We start from the raw sequence: 18,726 nt of genomic DNA, 5'->3' as shown, positions 1-18,726 counted from the left end.
TAATCCATCTTTCATCTTTTTGTTTTACCTTTTCTTTTTGGTTCTTTTATCCCGTCTCTTTTCCCTGCTTCAGGGAACCTTATGCTTTATGGGGGTTGCATGAAAAAACAGTCCACCAGGCACAGAATAAGAGACAATAAAAGTGAGGGGGATTGGGCACAAATAACAAAGGCAGCCCATTCCCACATGCCGTGATAACAGACATCTTAATACTGCTAACATTGATGGTGTGTGATTAATAATGTCATGCTAACTTCTCTGTCACGCAGGTGAGTGTGCCCCAAACAGAAGCAGCAACAGCTGATAACACGATCTCTGATACCAAAGAACCCGCAAAGGTGGTCCTGACCTTCTTCTATTAATTCCTCCAACCCTACATTCATGACAATTTTTATCCATTACTTTCTTCATGCCTTCATTCATTTTCCACTTGCAGCTTAAATTTTCTGTTCCTGCTACACCCTTCATTATCTGTCCTCCCTTTCTTGTCTCTTTGTCAACAGTTCTTCATCTTCTTCTGTTGGTGTTACTTTATTATCTTTTAACTGAGCTTAATTTTTTCCCATTTGTGTTCAATGATCATTTTATTCTTTTGTTTTCTTGTCTCCATGCGTTTGTTGTTGTGGTGTGTGTGTGCGCATGTGTGTTTGCGCACTTCATTGTGTTTGTGTCTGTGAACCGGGTGTACGTGTGTGTGTGTGTGTGTGTGTGTGTGTGTGTGTGTGTGTGTGTGTGTGTGTGTGTGTGTGTGTGTGTAGACAACCGAGGTTGAAATCGAGGAGACTGTTGTCGTCCAAGAGATTTCCAGAGCTCCCAAACCTGGACTTGTCACGGTTGCAGCCAGTACCCCCGCTGCTCCTTCTGCAGAGCAGGAAATGAGGGAACAGGAAGTGGAAGTTCAAGAGGAAGCAGTGGTAGTTGAGGAAGCAAAGCCGAGGAAGGAAGAGAGCATTTCATCTGAGAGCGAGAGTGAAGAAGAAGCAGAGTACCATCCATATCTCCCTGTGTCCATTTCTCACACACAAATACCTGAGGAGAAGGAAGAGGAAGAAGAGCAGGAGAAGCAAGAGGAAGATAAGACGCCAGAGCTACAGGTGTTGGCTTCAGATGCTTCTTCTCTTCCAGCTGAAGTCATCCAGCCTGCAGAAGAAACCCGTCGAGAAGAAGTGGAGTCCAAGAAGGAGGACGACACAGAGACAGAGAAGACAACAAATGCCGAGGAAGAGAAAGAAGTTGAGCGTGAGACTGAGGAGAGCACAGATGATCCGATGGTGACGCCCGATGAAGCTCCTAACGGCCTCACCCTGCCTGAAGAGGGTGTGACTGTAATGGATACTCGTGCAGAAGAAGAGGAGGAGCCTAAAATGAACGGAGAGCCCTCGCTCACTGAAGCAGAGCCGCTGCCACAGGTTATTTGTTGCTCTGAGGTAAAGTCTTCACTGGGCCGACTGCGGAGCTTCCCCGGGCTTTGATCCCTCTCCTGCCAACTATAGAAACACCCACTTTTTTCCTTCCCTGCTTTTGAGAGCGCCGGTTTCCTTCCTGCTTGTGTGAATATTTAAGCCCCATGTACATCCTCACACTCATCTTCATCCTATGAAAATTAAAGCTTTATATTAGTATGCTCAAAACTGCCGAAACCAAGGAGCAGTGCTTTAAAGTTACAATTCACCACCATTGTTTTGGTGTTCATATTAATTCACCTACATGAATATTTTCAGTCTTTATTTTAATTTACATAAACATACATTTGACTTTCTTTCATATCTGCTGTTGTCAGATACCATTCATACCATTATCATGTCCCACGCAGTGTGGTGTGTTGCTACTGTTTTTTTTTAGTGTTGTGAAGTAAATGGGGCCTAAGTGGGAAATGCATGGTGCTGTTAGGTGTGTTTTTGTTTTGTTTTGTTTTTCTTTTTGCTTTGCATGCTGCATTTTGATATGTGCGTATCCTCCGCGTGTTTGGCAGTGATGCTCCTCTTTCTGTTTAATTGGCGTGTTGTGGAAATCATCATTGCCAACCACTCATCTTTGTACCTTGTTTACATTATAGTAGCTCTTTGAGTCCCGCTTGTCATATTGGCTCATTTTTTTTATGCACGTTGGTACAGTGCTAGGCTGCATGTGAACGCCAAAGATATCTCCATAGTTGTCCTTTGCCATAGCTCTTTTTATTACATTGCATTGCAGATGTTGTCTTACTTGTGTTTCTCATGGTTTTGTCTGCATGGCTTTTGGAGCTCTTGCTTCTGTGCATGAGTTTTGCTGCAGTGGCTCACATGTGCTGTTTACATCTACATGTACTGGTGTTTCCTGCGCAAAAATATTTTCAAAATGATTATGATAGAAGATGATTTTGAAGACAGATTTGTCAACTGCATAGATAAAAATTAATTTTTTTCCCCATGTCTGCCTCAGGTTTAATATATTAACTCTCTTCCCTCCCCCCACTCCTCACTCCTCTCTCTGCTCCCTCCCCAGCCGCCTGTGGTAAAGACAGAAATGGTGACTATATCAGACACGTTTGCAGCCCAGAAAACCGAGATAGCCACTAAAGAAGTGCCCATCGTACATACGGAAACCAAGACCATCACATACGAGGCTGCGCAGGTGCAAACACGAGAGAGAAAAAAAACGGAGAAGCTTGTTTAGTTTTTCCCCATGTGTGTCACCATCCGTGGTTCATATTGTTTGTGTGAAATATTTAGACCGATCGTTGCTACGTCAGCATTCTCCATGTTCCAAAGTGCTTCCTTTCTAGCTACAGTGCATGACGCCATCTTTTCATTCTGCTCCTACAGGAAACGAGTTTTATTTATTTATTTCTTTTAAACATCAGCTAATGATCTCTTTTTGTCTCTCTCAGTTGGATGGTAATGGTGATGGTGAGCCTGGAGTGTTGATGACTGCTCAGACAATCACCTCTGAATCTTTGTGTACTACAACAACCACACATATTACCAAGGTACGAACAGACACACACACGTTCATTTCTGTTGAGCCTGTGTCTTTGTGACATAGGGGACATAATTTCATTATGCTATCTTAATTTAAATGCTGTACTGCAGCCATTTGCAAACTTCCCAATTTGAAATGTGGTGATCTTTTGTTGCAGACGCTAAAGGGCGGTCTATCAGAGACGAGGATTGAAAAACGCATCGTCATTACTGGAGACTGTGACATCGACCACGACCAGGTCAGTTTTCAGGGACGCAGCCTTTCCCCTCTGCTTTGCCTCGTGTTCCAACAACTGGGCTCATGGGGTCTTTTCTTCCCACCAAACGTGGATGGTGTGAAAGTCTCTAAAAGAGTCATCTTAGATAAATAAACCACATCCAAGTCCAAACTTGGCAGCTTTAAATTTAAGATCCTTGTTCTGCAGATTGACTCATAAGGAAATAATTTTCTCTCATTTAGAAGATTTAAGAGAATAGATGGGTTTCTGGGACATGTCAATCATGTTACTTGCAGTCTTAATGCTACGTTTTATTTTTGAATCACTTATTTGACACACGCCATCAGATCCACCCATATTCCACTCATTGTTGGAATCTGCTGCTGTGACTTCTTCACCACATCTTTTCATGTATAAAATGTTGGCATACTGCTTTTTTTTTTCCTCCTGCAGTGACTAATTTCACATACTATGTTTTTCTGTGATTGTCACATTTCCTCAGTGACAATCAGAGTACAGTAAAATACACACTGCACAGAGGAGATCACATCTCAGTTAGTCCAGTCCAGATGTATGAAAATTGATCTTTTTTAAATACTTTAAACTAGCTTCCTAAAGACCCCAGCAAAAATAATTGATCCATTCTGCCAGCCTTAATTTGAGCCATCTCTTAATTATCAATTATGCAATTTTTGTGCACTGTTTGCCAGATTCAGATACTTAAAAAGCAATACTAAAAAGTCTCATTGTCCATATTGGGGTGTAGCGATACAGGTACTTAGGCAGCGCAACATTTATTGAGAGTGGTTGCTAGCAGGTTGCCACAGTCTCCAGTAGATAACATGGAAAACTCCAGAGAGATCTTTTCACCTGTGTGAATAGCTTCATGGGAATTCATGTCAAACTGCATGTAGCCCTGAAATGTTTGGGACGGTAAATGTCTCTTTCATCTCTTTGCATGCTCGTCTTTTTGTTTAAGTTGCCTGTCTGGTTTAATTCGCTGGATTTACACAAAAACAACAGATTTGGATATCACTGAGATGGGTTTTATTTGAGTGAATTCTTCTTCTAAATGCATTTTACTTGATCCGAAGAAGTAAAATGTCACACTGACCGTAAATCCAGCACATATGTCTTTTTCTGTTTGCTTCTTCTTTTATTTTTCATTTAACTCCACCATTTCCCCCCCTCCTTCCCCCTCCACTGCCTGCTGTGCTCGGTGCTTCCACCATGTGGTTGCCCATCGGTACTGCAGGCACTGGCCCAGGCCATTAAGGAGGCCAAAGAGCAACATCCTGACATGTCTGTTACCAGAGTGGTGGTTCATAAAGAAACTGAGCTGGCTGAGGAGGATTGACTGAACTCAGGTAATGATAAAAATAGTAGCTTATCATCATCATCATCATCATCATCATCATCATCATTATTATTATTATTATTATTATTATTATTATTATTATTAATCTTTTTATATTTGATAGGGAAAGGTTTATTTAGCGGTGCATGTGGAGAAGCTGCTAAAGAAACCAGCTGCCATCACACATGCTGCAACAGTTGAAAAGAGAAAAAGGGAAAAGGAGGCATTAGATTTTGGAAGGAGTACAAGGAGAACATTTTGATTAGGAAACCAGTGTCGTTTCATCATCGCAGTGCCCCAGGCTGATTACTCCCCCACCCCCCACCCCCTCTCTTTTTCCCCAGAGCTGAAGGGCCCGTCATGACTGTTTTTTCTTTGTCGAACGACCTTCATCACCCACGACGATCAGCCTTGACTGACGGGAGAGGAGGAGGAGGAGAAGAAGAGGAGCTTAAAGAACAGGGAGAGAAGGGTTTGACAAATGGACCGAAGTTGCCATTCTCTTCCTTTCTTATTGTCTGTGGTGCGATCTAAATCCCTCACTGCAAAACCAAGAAAAAGAAAAAAAAAATCTCTCATTGTTTCTGAGGGAACAAAAAGAACCACTTTGTTAGCATAACAATTGTAGCTTTTTTTTTTTTTTTTTTTTAGTTGTGCTTTTTCTGTAACTGTTTTATAAACAGATGATAGCATGTTTGTCCTCTATCACAAAGATGAAACTAGGGATGCACTGATAACCAATCTGGATGAAACTGTATCCTGCATTGATCATTTTGTACCAGTACTGATGACCTTCAGCTAACGTTTCTTACAATAACAGCACGCTGAGATGCTCAAGTAGAGAAAGCTTTTTATCATAACAGTGAGGTTATGCACCTGTACTTGGGTTCCGGTGCATTGGCATAGAAAGGTAACTTGTTAAATTACAGCTCCCCCTCTTGCTTCATGGTGATGTAAATGGAGAGTAATATAATAGTTTATAAGGAACATGAAGGAAACGGTGTCACAACTTGGTCTGCTCTTTTTTTTTTTTTTTTTAATTAGTATAACACACTCACTCTCACATATTCACAGGTGAATGGTAGAAACGTTGCACCTCACATTATCACTTCTACTTCCTGATCATTAGAGAAGAGCGGGAGCTGTAACTTCAACATCTGCAGGAGAGTCATCCAGGTCTTTTGGTTCTGTTATTTCTTTTTTTTTTTTCCTGTATAGTTATTATTCATCCACATTCCTTGTGTGTGACTAGCAGCCGAGTGAGTGCATTTTCAGTTCAATTCACTTTTTTTGCTAAACTGGAAGAAGAGACGGGTTTTGAACATTTTAAATAGGGTCGGCGAGCTTCAGCAGTAGTTCGAAAATGTAGGTGGAATAAATTCCATCAATTTTACAGTTTAAAATTTTTTTTAAGCTAAACTGAAGGTGGATTTGAACTGAAAATGACAACTTCTGCACAGTAAAAATGAAGGTTATCAATGGGAGCAGCTTTTCACTCCCCAGGCTCGTCCACTGTACGACACTAACCATTCCCGCTGGGCCTGAGGGGGAGCGAGGGAGACATAAACTGACTTTGGATTGGGAGACCGGAGCTGTAAAGTGAAGGATAATTGGGAGATTGCCCGATAAGTACCAGGGAATAAAAGAGAATTTGAATAATAATGCATGTTTTCTTGTATCCCACAGTGAAGTATTTTAATATTCTGAAGGCTTAATGCATAATGCAAAATTAACACTGCTATTTAAATTATTCAGAATGAGTTTTGTGCTCCAACTAGCACAGGTACCAAAATGAGGATGACTTGAAAGCAGCTCAGACTCAAATTAATGCAGCCTGCTAACTGCCAAGGAGCCCGTTTGCCGCCGTAGTTCAGCTCAGTTCATCGCCGGCTTCTTTTCATACCTGCTTGATATGATAGAGTATGGGATTAAATTCAGCATGTCTTCACGCAGTTTAATCTTCCAGGAGTCTCAAGTGAGTCTAGGTAGGACGCTACCACGTCAATTGGTTTGAGAGCGTGTGGACTATCTCTGCTCATACAGCGCGTCGGGCTGCTTTGTAACTGTTTCACTACAGCTAAACGTTTCTCTGCATGTTCTTTTTGTTTTTATTTTGGTTACATTTCATTCAGCCGATTTCCACGTTGTTCACCACAAAAAAACCGCAACGCTCTGAATCTGTCACCACACTTCAAACTGAGGCAAAAAAAACAAAAGTTACAACGCACCAGCCAAAATGCAGCTTAAAGGGAAGTGTATCAGAGGGTTTGAAGTGCTCTTGAAACCCCCTAAATGGAAACTCATTATGTTTTATTAATTTTCTGTCCTTTTACTCTGCAAAAAACAAAAAAAGAAAGTGAACTAAATTGTAGCTTTGTGTAAATATTGGGGGCATTAAATGTGCTAGGTGCTTGGTCTCGTGCATTTATTTTGACGCGCATTTTTAGCATAAGCAGCATAAAGGCAAAGTCATGTTCTCCTGAAATTTAGCTGATTGTAAGTGAAGAAGTGCCACTGATTTTAGTATAATAAACATTCCACCTTAGACTGGTCTGGATTAATCTACGTCTCCCTCTTTGACTGGACGTGTTTTAAATGGGAGACAAAAGGATATTTTATTTCATTTTTAGAAATAAAAAAGGAAGAAAAAACTGCTAATCAGCTTTTTAACTTGATGAGTAATCACTGCCCAATTTGACCCATTTTAAAACTTTTGTAGTTAAGCGTGCTCATCAAACTGAGAGCTGAAGCTTTTTTAAAATCAGGAAACGCAGGTCTGAGCTCTACTATGCAGTTAAATGACATTCCACGAGGGGGAAGCTTTAACCTCGAACCCTCTTGTAAAGAGACAAAGCAGCAGAAAAGCTTTTTTTTTTTTTTCTTTATAAAAATGTAAACCGTGCAACACTAGGCAGCTTTGGAAGCTTTTGATGTTCCAAAAAACAAACAAAAAGAAAAAAAGCCTTTGGTAATATCACAGTGACCACATTTGTAGATTTTTCTTTTTCATAATTTCTCATCTTTTCTCTGTGATCTAGTTGTTTAAAGGTGGGATTTCTTGTTCCCCCTCCATTTTGCATATTTGTAAAATTGTTGCAGTGTCGTTGTTTTTTTTGAAAACCACTACAAATGGAAATTTCTGCCACTGTTTTCCTTTTTGTACGTTTAGCCCCAGCTTTAACCGCTTTTCCGGGTTCTTCTGGGCTCTCTTAGCCAATCACATGAGCTTTGAGGCTGCGGAATCGGATTTTCCCAAATGTGTCATGTTACGTTAGGTTACACCAAGAAAAGTTTTACCAACCTCTACGCCTGTGAATCCACATCAGAGAACGTTAAATCCACATGGTGTCATAGCAGGTTATAATTGGAGGATCCTCTGAACACTTAAATCTCAGGCTTTGTTTCACACTCTGGAGAAACGGGAAACCAGCACAGTTTTTATATTTTATTAATAAAATAAAACTCACACAAACAAAGGAAACTTTACAGAAACTCATTTTGGAAAACCTACCAACTGCCTCATTGCTCTCTGTTAGCTAACCAGTGATCACCAGTAGGGTTTTTTCTGTCTAGCAGCTTAAATGTCTTGTATCTCCCCCCACACAGCCACTCCTCCCCCCTGTGTAACACTGTTTAAATAAAGGATTGTTATACTCGCTTCATTTCCTCATTCATTTCCTTGGAAGTGTGATTGAAAATGTGTGCAGCATATTTATTAGACATAATACCTAAAACTTAAATCCATGTGTAAATTATGCTTTTTAATTCATGTCAGTCGGGTGAGGCAGACGACGTCGGTGTCTTCAATGTCCAGCATGATGTGGCCCCTCAGGAGAGAGCACATAGTGTCATATACAGAGGGTGTTCCTTCATTTGTGTTAAAATGTGTCCGTTCATGACTGTCAGGCGCAGAAATGAGATCCAGTATTTCTTCTGTGCCGTCCTCTGTGGACATGCCTGTGGGTGGCGCTGATGGAGCTTCTGTCCTGCGCTAGCTTCAACAGATCAGCGTCAGCTGTGGATGAAAGATTAGAGATGAAGACTAAAAACAGAAGAAAACTGGAATGTTATGAGCTCTATGTGTAATATTTTAGTCTTTTTAACATTTACTATTGTAACTAGAATGAAGTTTAATTTTGTTATTTATACAATATTTTATATAAGTTTTATATATTCCACTTTGAATTAATTTAGACATTATTTTCATCAGTTGAAATCTTGGTGCCACAGGCTTGTCATTTCAGTTCTGCGTGGGGCGATGGTGTTGGTTAACAGAATGGCCCAGGGGAAAAAGCTGTTAGTGAGTCTGGAGGTGTGGGACCTGATTGACCCAAGGCACCGACCAGAGGGCAGTGGGGCAAACGGGTGGTGGGTGGGGTGCAAATGGTCACCTGTGATGACCCTAGTTGTCTTGAGACTGGAGGATTTAAGGATAGCCTCCAGGGGTGGCAGAGGGTAGTAGATGATTTTTCTGGGCAGTGTTAATTTACACTGTGCACAGCCTTTTTTCCCTCAGTTATCAACTGAGTACCAAACACCCAGGCAGTATAGGAGAGCACGCTCTCCATTCAAGCAAGGTAGAAGGCTGGCAGCAGCTTGTGGTCCAGGTTGTTCTTCCTGAGGACATGGAGGAAGTGCAGCCACTGTTGGCCCTTCCTTACTAGAACATTGGTGTTGTGGGTCCAGGTGAGATCAGTGGAGATGTGGGTGCCCAGAAACCTGAAGGTGGAGACATATTCCACCTGTTCTCCATTGACCATCTCCAATGAGATGGGAGTGGAGCTCTCTGCGCCTCTATTACGAGTTCTTTTGTTTTAGGGACTGCCTGCTGTGCTCGGTGCTGCCACTGTGTGGTTGCCCAGCACCAGGCAAGTACTTAGGTATAGTAGGCTCTGCTTAAAAAATGCTCAGTTGGTGTTAAGAGGCCCCAAACTGTGCCATGAAAATATCCCCTACATCATTATAGCACCAGCAGCAGCCTAAACTGCTGGTACAGTCTGATGTGCTGTGTGTTCAGAGATGCTCTTCTGCATACCTTGGTTGTAAGCAGTGGCTATTTGAGTTTATGTTGCTTGAAGAAGTCTGACCAGTCTTCTGTAACATCAACAAGGCATTTTCACCAAGGAAACTGACGCTCACTGCCACTTTCCTTTTTTTGTTTTTATCTTTTAGCAATGCTGGTACCTTGTGTGGTACCAGATGCAGGCTTTTGAACTGAGTGCGTATAACAATTCGGCACTCAACAATTCACCTCTTTATGCAGTGTCCATGTTTTCCAAAAAGAATTTCAAACTTTGACCACAGAACAGTTTTCCACTCTGTCTCAGTCCAGCGTTCATGTTCACGTATGGCTTCGTCTTTGCACAATAAAGCTTTAACCTGCATGTGTGGATGGCACAGTATTCACAGACAGTGATTACAGGAAGTGTTCCTGAGCCCATGAAGTAGTTTCCGTGCCAGAATCATGTCTGTTTTTAACACCGTGATGGCAATTAACCTAATTAGTTGCTAAATGTTCCTCTGGCTTTTTCTTTTACTTTTCCAGCCTTTTGTTGCACTTTCCCCAACTTTGACACACATTACTGCCATTAAATTCAAAATGAGCTAATATTTTTCATCAAATAGTAAAATGTCTGTAAAACTCTTTCTACTGTTGTGATTTGCCATCTAGAACACAGACCCAGATTTGTTTCTCACCAACATAAATAGAAGCTTTGTGTAATTTGAGCACCACTGACAAACAGTATGCGTTTGATTACCTGTAAATGATTGTAATTAGCATGCGAATAAACAGCAGACAATGTAAAATCACAAAAAATTGCACACTTTCTTGCTTTGATGCCCAATCACACCCAGCAGTCATTCCCACATGATTGTCTTTTAAAAACGGGTCACAAAAGAGTCAGATTTTCTCAAAAAGCAGCTGGAGTTCCCCATGATTGATTTTTCTACACATGAATAATCTTTTTATGAATATATCCACTTTGAACCAGAGCAGATGGTGAAAGCACAGCCATGATCATAACAGGATGTGTGTACACGTCTATGTTTTACGGCCGCACAAAGAACAAATGGGTCCGATTTAGCCGGCAAAAGCAACACCTGTGCACACATATAGATGAAGGAAAAGGCATGTTTCCAGGTTTTTCATGTGTTGAGTAATCTAAAGCCTGTGGCAGTCCTCTCTCACTACGCATCCACAAAAACCAGGCCAGTGTAACTAATTGTCAGAGTGTAGTTTAGTTTGGGTTCTTTGTTGTTTACCTGTGGGTCACGTGAGTTGTAATATACTGTTCAAATAATACTGTGAGTGAGTATGAGAAATGCCCACCCTGTCTGAGTTTCCAACTGAGGAGGATGATCAGTGCTAGCAGCAGCAGAGAGACAGACAGGAAGAGCATCAGTCCAAACAGCCACACTGGAAAAAAGCTGCCTGCATCACTGTTTGACATCGTGATGCTTCCCTGCAGGAACAGAGCCAGATCAGCCCAGGGGGAAGTCAGCACAGCCATGTTAGTCCTGTGAAGCAACAGAAACGGGGAGAACATCAGGTCTGCTGTGGCGATATGATCACAGAACACATCAACGCGAGTACTTTAATGTGTCGGACCGACAACAGCTAAGTTTTAGGTTAAATAACAAATAAGTAACAGTAGTGCTGACGACTTTTCTTTCAGTTAAAGCCCAAAATCTCTTTGGTCTGCAGCTGCTTTTGTAGTATGAAGCATTTACTGTACAAGAAACGTACACTAGCAAGTACCAGCTTAACCCCCCACACCTAGTGTATCATATTTGATACATGAGTTTTTGAGACTAACCCCTCTGAAAAAAAAATAAATAAATAAATTTAGTAATAAATATTTTGCCAAAACAAAACCCAACAACAAATATGATATAAATTAAAACTCAAATATGTGAATTGGCCACCTCTCCCTGAGCCTGGGAGTTTTTCCTTCCCACTGTCGCCAAAGTGCTTGCTCATAGGGGATCATGTGATTGTTGGGGGTTTCTTTGTTTTATTATTGTAGGGTCTACCTTGCAATATAAAGAAAATAAAATTCAAATAAAATTGAATTGAAAATAGAACTTTATTTTCAGAATTACAATTGCCTGGCAATTATTTCATGGTTCAGGCTTTAAAGGGTTAATAAAAGCAGACTATTTTTAGTAGCCAAGCATGTGTATGCCAATCAAAGGTTGGAATAAACACCAGACATCAAATAAGAAACATGTGTTCCAAATTTCTTTTAAATCGATTTCTCAGTACAACCATTCTGTGTGTAGTTTTCGCTTCTGGTTGATTGGTTTTAGTTAAGGGTGGAACTGAATAAACTTGTATACATTCTCAAACCAATGATCTTAGAACATACACAACCAGAGTAGCTGTCCCTTTGGATCAGATTCAGAATAAACTGTATTGTCATTGCACCGTATGGTTAAAAACTACAACACAACAAAAAGGGACATATCGGGAAACGTCTTTGATCAGCATTTAATCCTGATAGGTTTTCTTTTGAACTTGCCTAGGACATGCTGTGTGCTCATCAGAGGCAACCGCAATCAATGACCATTGCACAGCTGCAGGCTGTACTCATCCAGGAATGGACATCTGGACACTACACAGATGGGTGATTGCTTAAATATGTATTTCTATATGATTAGAAGTGTAAACTGTGACAATGCAACACTCCAGACTTGCAGCAATGTTGCTTCCATGCTTGGTGTTAAAGCCTCTATAGTCTAAATTATGGATAATCCTTTGCAGTCATGACATTTATATATTTTGTGTTTCAAACACTGGTTTTGATACAAAGTTTAGAATGATATTTATTTAAAATAATAATTCCCTGCAGGTTCAGCTAACCTTGCTGAAACTTGAATCATAGTTTTCATCCCTTTCAAGCGGCCTTGTCGGTCTCAGTGCAGGTTATGAAATGATAACTGTAACATGTAATCTATTGTTCGAGTTCCTTCGCACGTGTTTTCCCTCATTCACATGAACATGTGCTTTTATGGATTCACTTGTGTCCATGTACACACAGTGCATTTGGAAAATATTCACACTGCAGAGTTGTTACTTTTTTTAAAACAAAGTATCGAGGGAAGGCTGCGACAGCTTATGTACACGTTATAAAGTTGTTTGATTTTTAACAAAATTGCAGTTTAAAGCTATTTTTTCCCACTTTCTCATTATGGGGTGAAATAAAAAATAAATCTGTTTTGGAAGAAGGCTGTATGATGACAAAATGTGGTCATGTGAGGTGCTGTGAGTACTTTCCAGATGCGCTCTGAGTGGCATGTTCCCAAAAGCTTTGTATTAGGAACAAGACTGTTTGATCTCGGTCATGGTTTAGACTAAAATACAAAAGTTCACGGCAGTTTCACCACTTTTTTTCTTGGTTGCCTGGGTTACGTGTCCCCTCAGAGGAGCGTTGAAAACATGCACGATGCAAGCAAGAAATGTACTTCCACTTAAAGTACAGTTCATACAGTTCATGTCCACGGACAAATAGCTTGCACATTTGTGACTGTTTCACTCTTTGGCCATGAAACCTTGTGCTCATTTTGTCCATACGAACGTGTACAGTCAGTAGAGATAAAGCAGGATCACCTATACAAAACATGAATCACACTCACAGTTATCATTAACACTACAACCAAATCTACTTACGGTTTTTAGGCCCCCAGTAATGCAGCTTTGAAGGCCTTTAGGTGGAAATGACCTACAGATGTTCTCCAGAGATTAATGAGTTTTGTCCTTGCTGACGTTAAGCTGTCTTTTAAAGAAATCAGTCAGTTGCTCCTGACGCCGCTGAGATTATGCAGGAAAAATAAATCTCGTGTTTTTATTTCCACAGTGAGAAAATGAGCTAAAAGAAGTCCAGTTCTTTGTTTCTTCTTTTTAGTGTGTTTGCTTCCTGTGTTTCTCTGTCCCCGACTCACTTTGATTGGGAGAAACAGCACTGCTGTTGACAATGTGAACTTTGTTCTGTTTCAACAGTCGAACCGTGTGATTAGTAAGATTAGTTTTACTGGACCGTGTGTGTGTGTGTGTGTGTGTGTTTAGTAAGAGGATTGGTGCATGTTACTGTATGCACTGGTGTCCTTAAACCATTTGAATCTGGGAAATAATTTACATGTTATGCTTCTGTGCTTGTTTGTGTGCACTGTGGCTTTCTGCAGTGTTGATCATTGAACCTTAGACCTTTGTGCTTACTGCGTCATAAAAGAAAACCTCACAACACATGCAGTTTTTCAGCTGTTCTCTCAACTCTTTTGCCTTTCTCTGCTTTCAAACACTCTCTGCACCAACAAACACTGATGCCGTTTTGGTTGATGGCATCACTGATTAGTTTCAAACACAACTGATAACCGTAATCTGGACGATATCACTACAACATATCCATCCATCCATTCTCTTTAGCTTATCCTTATAAAGATTGTGGTGGTGGAGCGTCTCAAACAGGCTCTAGTGCTGGTGAGCACGGGGCCCACTAGAGGATGTTGGGTCCTCAGGCCACCCTCATGGAGTCTGTTTCTGATGGTTGCTCAGAGACTTTCACACCAGTGGCCTGCTGACCATGCCACTAAATCACAAAGAATGCAGTACTGAATCAGACAGTTTGCATTAAAATGCAGAGATACATGGCATGCATATGCAATCTGTGTAGGTTCTCTGTCATCCAGGTCATGGTAGTCTAAGGATCTTGAAAATAAACTAGCTGGACTTCTTTAAATTTCGTGAAGATGTTTCATCTTTTATTTTATCTAGCTACTTAGACATATACAATATATCTCCGTAATCAGTCACAGGCACAAGTTTGTTTTTTTTCTTGGCTCACAGGTCACACCACACTCACCACAAACTTTATTGGGTACACCTATTCAGGTGCTCGATCACACAAATATATAATCAGCCAGTCACATGGCAGCAACCCAATGTATTTAGGCATGTAGACATGGTAAAAAAAACACTGAAGTTCAAACTGAGCAACAAATTGGGGGAAGAAAGGCGATTTTGTTTAGTCTGACACGGTTCTGCCACATGGTTGGTGCCAGACAGATTGGTCTGACTGCTGATCTACAGGGATTGCCCCACACAAATATCTCTAGGATTTACAGAGAACTGTCTGAAAAAAAAAAAGATCCAGTTATTGGCAGCTTCCTGTGTCAAAATACCTTGTTGGTGTCAGAGGATAGATGGCTTTGAGCTGATAGGAAGGGAACAGTAACTCAAATAACCACTCATTACAACCAAGGTCTGCAGAAGAGCACGTGTGATAGTACAAAACATTAAACCTTGCAGCAGATGACCTATTGCAGCAGACGACCACACTGGCTACACTCAACTTCTCAGCCAAGAACAGGAAACTGAGGCTATAACTCATCCAGTCTCAACAAAATTGGATAATTCAAGATTGTCCATGTTACTTAGCTTAGTTAGTTTCTTGAACATGATCCAATAGAGCACCTTTGGGATGTGGTGGAATGGAGGGAGCTCTTGTAGGGTGTTCATGGTCTGTAGTCATCTGTATCCATAGTGGTCGAAGAAACAAAGAGTGGTGAACCAGTGACAGGGTCATGGAGCGAAGTTGGCCCCTGTGGTCCAATCTAACAGGTGAGCTACTGTAACTCAAATTGCCTAAGAAGGTAATGCTGGATCTGATAGAAAGGCAAGAAAATACACAGTGCATCACTGTTTGTTGCTGTTTGGGCACCAACACAATATTAGGCAGGTGGTCATAATGTTATGCTGAGTGATGTATCCTTGCTTGTATGTGACAAAGTTTAAGTATCTTTGTCCTTTTTGCAGTTTGACATTCTGCTTCCAGTCTCCCCATCAAACATTTAAACAGAACATTGCTTTCAGGCTTTTGGGTGAAATCACAGACACAATCTGGCTACAGCCAGTAAGAACTCAGGTTAACTGTGTGATGCTGCCATCAACATCAATATAACTTATTAAGTTTGTTTGAAAGAAGGGTGGAGGCTGTGGCGTCTTTGAAGGTTGTATAGCGTTCTGTTTTTTTCTGGTAGTTTGATGCATGTATCATGCATGGATGTATACATGCATGTTTAATTAAATTAGGCAAATGAAAAAAACAAATGGAAAAACAAAAAAAAAAAAAGAACGCAAAAGTTACATTCATTATTTAGATATGGCTGATAAAACATTAATGTGGCTCTTGTGAGAAGAGGAATTGAAACTAATCTGTTGAAAAATCTCCTGAAAGCAGCCATAACCCTGGCTAAACATTTCCTCCCTCGACACGCAGGAGGAATTTTGGCCCATTTTGCCATTTCCTCTGGACTGAGACAAGCAACAGAAAAGAAGAAAAAGAAGGGTTGTTTTTTTTCCCAGCACCACTGTTGCTGCCAAACTAACCAGCCCTTCAGTCAGTCTTGTTTCTTTGTGATTGTCTCTTATTTTCTCTTGTGTGCTGCTGCTGACAAAGTGAGCGTAGATAAAATTCTGAAATGAAAGAAAATGCGCACAAGCAAGAAACAAGACCAAACTCGATTAACCAAATGTAATCAGCAGAAACTGGCTGGGAGCTGCCAGAAATGTGGCTTCTGCAATGGGTCGGGATTTTGGGACAGCAGTGATCCTGAGGCTGTCTCAGGAACACATTATCAACACTCTGGGTGTTTCTCCACTGTTACAGCCCTAGCTGGGCCTCCTGATACTGCCCTTGTGTGGGCTTGGTGTTTTTCTCTGCCTCCTCCTCTCTTGCTCCACCCCTCTGTCTCTCTCTTGCTCTTCTCTCTCCCCAGGACACAGCTGCTGCTCATTGGACTCATTTACCACCTGGGCCCAGTCGGCAATCATCCTCTCTGAGGTCATATAAGCTGGGGATGAGCTGTGAGCAGTGTGGGGTGTTCTTGGTGTGTAGTTATCCTGCCTGAAGTGTGGAGTTGTGGAAATAGTATAGCTGCTTTACGTGAGTAGTGTGGGCTTGTGGGCCTCGGCAGCAGTAAAGCTAGCTGCTAGTGATGGGCAGATGAAGCTTCATGAAGCACTGAAGCTTCATTTGCTCTAGTAGGACACCTACTGGACATAAAAATATTAGTTGGCATGAATTTGAAGAGTGTGGCCTTTTGCACACAGCTTGTAAATGTCAACAACAAAAGGAGTGTGTAAAACATGTATATTGTAGTGATGGCAGTATACTGTGTATATTTATACTGGCAGTATGGAAAATGATTATTTGGAAATGCTTAAAATGGAAATGATCATTTACTGTGAGGTGAGGTGTAGTTGGGGTGTGGACAGTAGTTGTGCTTTTGTAACACTGAGGTATGGACAGCTACACACTGAGCCTCAGTCCTGCCTGTTCACATTTTATTCTGTAAAAACTACATTTTCACTGCTTTTATGACCTTTTTAGTGGGGAGAACATAGCTAGGATTTAATGATTTAACAAATCTTTTAAATCCTTTGTCCTCCACAATGCTAAATGGCTGGGAGTCCTCATTCACCATGCTAACCAGGTCTTCATCTATTTGAGATTGTTCTCCTGAGGAAAGACAATAAAGACAAAGCACAAATATAAATATCACACACGTAACTTATAACAGCTGTATAATATTGTTATATCATTTAGTAACATTACTGCATGCTATATTATCATGGCATTTGATGGCTCACCTGGTCCTGCTCCATAATCGGTGTTCCCCTTATTCTCATGCGAAGCTCTGTAGTGCCTAAGCATGGATGAGGTGTTGTTGTTATATCCCAGCTCCCTGGCACATAGCAAACACTTCACCTTGTACAAAAGTAAAGCCGCTTAACATAAATTGTATTGCACCATCAGTATTATGAAAATACATCTTCTGTAGAAATTTACATACCTTGTTGGGAGGAATAAGATCAAAATGTTCCCACACAGGGGAGGACATCCTCCTCTTCTTAGCTGGCTCCATTCTCTCCTGACTTTCTCTCCTCACTCTCATAAACCTCCAAACTGTCTCCAAACTCTCACTAACCGCAACTCTCCATCAAACACCTACATTTTGAATGAAGTCTGAGGGGTTTATATCGCTGTCATATCTCGCGGCAAAGTTCGAACCACTTCATGAACCAGTCACGTGGTACAGCCGGGCGGCGAGGCTTCGGACGTCATCATTTTCAGCTCCTCCCATAAATGAAGCAAGCCTCGATACGCGCATCGCGGAAACGCCCCCTCCATTACTCGACACAAGCTTCGAAGCCTCGATACAGAACGTCACATCACTACTAGCTGCTGCTAGTGATAGGGTGAGCTTGTGGGCCCCTGGAAGTGCCTCCTCGTGGTGTGGAGTTTGTTTGGTTGTTGTGTTCTTTGTTGTTGCAACCTTTTTTCCCTTTTTCCAAGTGTTATTGGTAAAACGGCGTTGCCGGCTCTTTATGTTATGATTATCTATAATAAAGACTATTTTATTTACTAAAAACACCTGTCTGTTTTCCTTTCATTCTGTTCTGGACTCATTTGTTACTGGTCCCCTCACTCGCATGCCTAGACCCCTTCGGGGGGACGTAACATTCACATTTTTATTTCTGCCTACTTTGAAGTCAACCTTCAGCAAAGTGTGTTTTTGTTACCAACATTCACAGAAAAAAGAGGAATCCTGCCTCACCTCTTTGTCTGATTGCTGCTGTAGGTATGAGGCAGCATCCACTTTGATGAGTGGAGTTGGATGTGTGCATCTGTTTGTGTGGGCGGAAGATCATGTTTGTGTCGTCAGCACTGTGGGAACGGATCCTGTGTTTCATTGATTGTACAGTGAGATGAATCCAAGTCATCTCTCCCCGTCTGCCACATTGTGCTAAGGCCAAGTGGAGGGAAACAGCAAAAAGAACAACACACATAAACATCATTTGAGTTCACCATGATGTGTAAAACATTACAATTTGAAATCTGCAATATCTTTTCCTAAGTTTTTCTGAGTGTTATGTAACATGCTTGCTTGTGTGGAAAGATCTTTTAGTGGACGCGCAGCTTACTACATGGCCAGTGTTTATTGGTTTACCTTGATTTAGGTCCCACAGAGGTCACCTTCTCAAGGGAGACCTAGCCAAGGCAGCAGAAACACAAACTCCAAACATAATAAAAATACAAACAACTTAAAATGCAGAGCATACAACATGACATGCAATATGCATATATCCAAAACAAAAAACCTCTGATCTTTTTGCAGTGTTTTATATCCA

The 18,726-nt window shown here is 41.2% G+C and overlaps 1 protein-coding gene and 2 long non-coding RNA genes across 12 annotated transcripts in view; 1 reads left to right on the top strand and 2 right to left on the bottom strand.

The window, feature by feature from the left end:
• Positions 1–7,655, top strand: part of epb41l2 (erythrocyte membrane protein band 4.1-like 2) — a 49,483-nt gene extending 41,828 nt beyond the window's left edge. For 9 of the 10 annotated variants that reach the window (XM_085383319.1, XM_085383315.1, XM_085383320.1 and 6 more), the window contains 7 exons: positions 270–338; positions 759–1,427; positions 2,485–2,613; positions 2,870–2,968; positions 3,119–3,199; positions 4,434–4,545; positions 4,880–7,655. In XM_085383319.1, the coding sequence (XP_085239445.1) occupies positions 270–338; positions 759–1,427; positions 2,485–2,613; positions 2,870–2,968; positions 3,119–3,199; positions 4,434–4,535 (1,149 nt within the window). In that variant the 3' untranslated portion in view covers positions 4,536–4,545; positions 4,880–7,655. The remainder of the gene's footprint in view (positions 1–269; positions 339–758; positions 1,428–2,484; positions 2,614–2,869; positions 2,969–3,118; positions 3,200–4,433; positions 4,546–4,879) is intronic. The other variant, XM_085383323.1, reaches the window with a different exon arrangement.
• Positions 7,656–8,003: 348 nt separating this feature from the next.
• Positions 8,004–13,498, bottom strand: LOC146651914 (uncharacterized). The gene is made up of 3 exons (XR_014907728.1): positions 13,207–13,498; positions 10,867–11,054; positions 8,004–8,550 (listed from the first exon to the last, which is right to left on the bottom strand). It is a non-coding gene; the product is annotated as an uncharacterized LOC146651914 (long non-coding RNA).
• A 3,373-nt stretch (positions 13,499–16,871) lies between these two features.
• On the bottom strand, positions 16,872–17,751 carry LOC146651913 (uncharacterized). Its single transcript, XR_014907471.1, has 3 exons — positions 17,388–17,751; positions 17,185–17,302; positions 16,872–17,053 (listed from the first exon to the last, which is right to left on the bottom strand). It is a non-coding gene; the product is annotated as an uncharacterized LOC146651913 (long non-coding RNA).
• Positions 17,752–18,726: the final 975 nt, after the last annotated feature.

Source organism: Rhamphochromis longiceps, linkage group LG15 (genome assembly GCF_057381845.1).
Source record: "Rhamphochromis longiceps isolate RC_006_pf linkage group LG15, R_longiceps_female_GT1.1, whole genome shotgun sequence".
Lineage (NCBI taxonomy): Eukaryota > Metazoa > Chordata > Actinopteri > Cichliformes > Cichlidae > Rhamphochromis > Rhamphochromis longiceps.
This window is presented reverse-complemented; position numbering and strand designations above follow the sequence as displayed.